The sequence below is a fragment of the Cicer arietinum genome, chromosome 2, assembly GCF_000331145.2.
Source record: "Cicer arietinum cultivar CDC Frontier isolate Library 1 chromosome 2, Cicar.CDCFrontier_v2.0, whole genome shotgun sequence".
NCBI lineage: Eukaryota > Viridiplantae > Streptophyta > Magnoliopsida > Fabales > Fabaceae > Cicer > Cicer arietinum.
The window spans coordinates 19,198,451-19,199,149 of NC_021161.2; the positions used below are offsets into that span (position 1 = coordinate 19,198,451).

Sequence of the window (699 nt, forward strand, 5' to 3'; positions counted from 1 at the left end):
GAAAATCACCAATTAATAAAGGAGGTCGAGAAAATTAAGGCCCCGATGGGACTGATTTTCTCTGAGTTATGTAAATTTGGGTTAATCCAAGGAAATGCCGATGTGAAAGCAAGATGCAATTTCCACCTCAATGAAGATCATTCCATAGAAGAATGCAATGAGTTCAAAAAAGAACTTCAAAATTGATAAACATAGGCACCATTCAAATAGGTCGTTGGGAAAAGGATGACAGTATGATTGCAACCCAATCAGAAGAAAAACTTGGCATAACCATCCCAAAACCATTGGTCATTCATTTCACTAAGGAGTAAAGTATGAATGCCCCTGGTGATTTGAAGACTTTAATAGTTCAGATACCAAGCCCTTTTTCATATAAAGATAACAAAGTCGTACCTTGGAACTATAATGTAGAGGTACATCTAGCTAAACAGAAGAACAAAGATGTTTCTAGCTCTAAAACCAACGCTGTCACGAACGTTTCAGGAATAGGAGGAATGACTAGAAACGGTCGGATATACTCCCCGGGAAAATTACAAAGAGAAATGAGAGTCGTGTTTGAGAAGGCATACACAGATAAAAAGGAAAAGAAAGTTGAAAAGGAGAAAGTAGAAAATGAGGTTTCTAATGAAGAAGCTCAGGAATTTCTCAAAATCATCAAACAGAGTGAATACAAAATAGTTGACCAATTCAACCATACTC

General features: G+C 36.8%; 1 protein-coding gene across 1 annotated transcript in view; it reads left to right on the top strand.

Moving 5' to 3' along the window:
* Positions 1–314: 314 nt before the first annotated feature.
* The window catches only part of LOC140919379 (uncharacterized), a 3,740-nt gene continuing 3,355 nt past the window's right edge, over positions 315–699 (top strand). The window contains exon 1 of the mRNA XM_073365387.1: positions 315–663. Coding sequence (XP_073221488.1) covers positions 315–663 — 349 coding nt within the window. The remainder of the gene's footprint in view (positions 664–699) is intronic.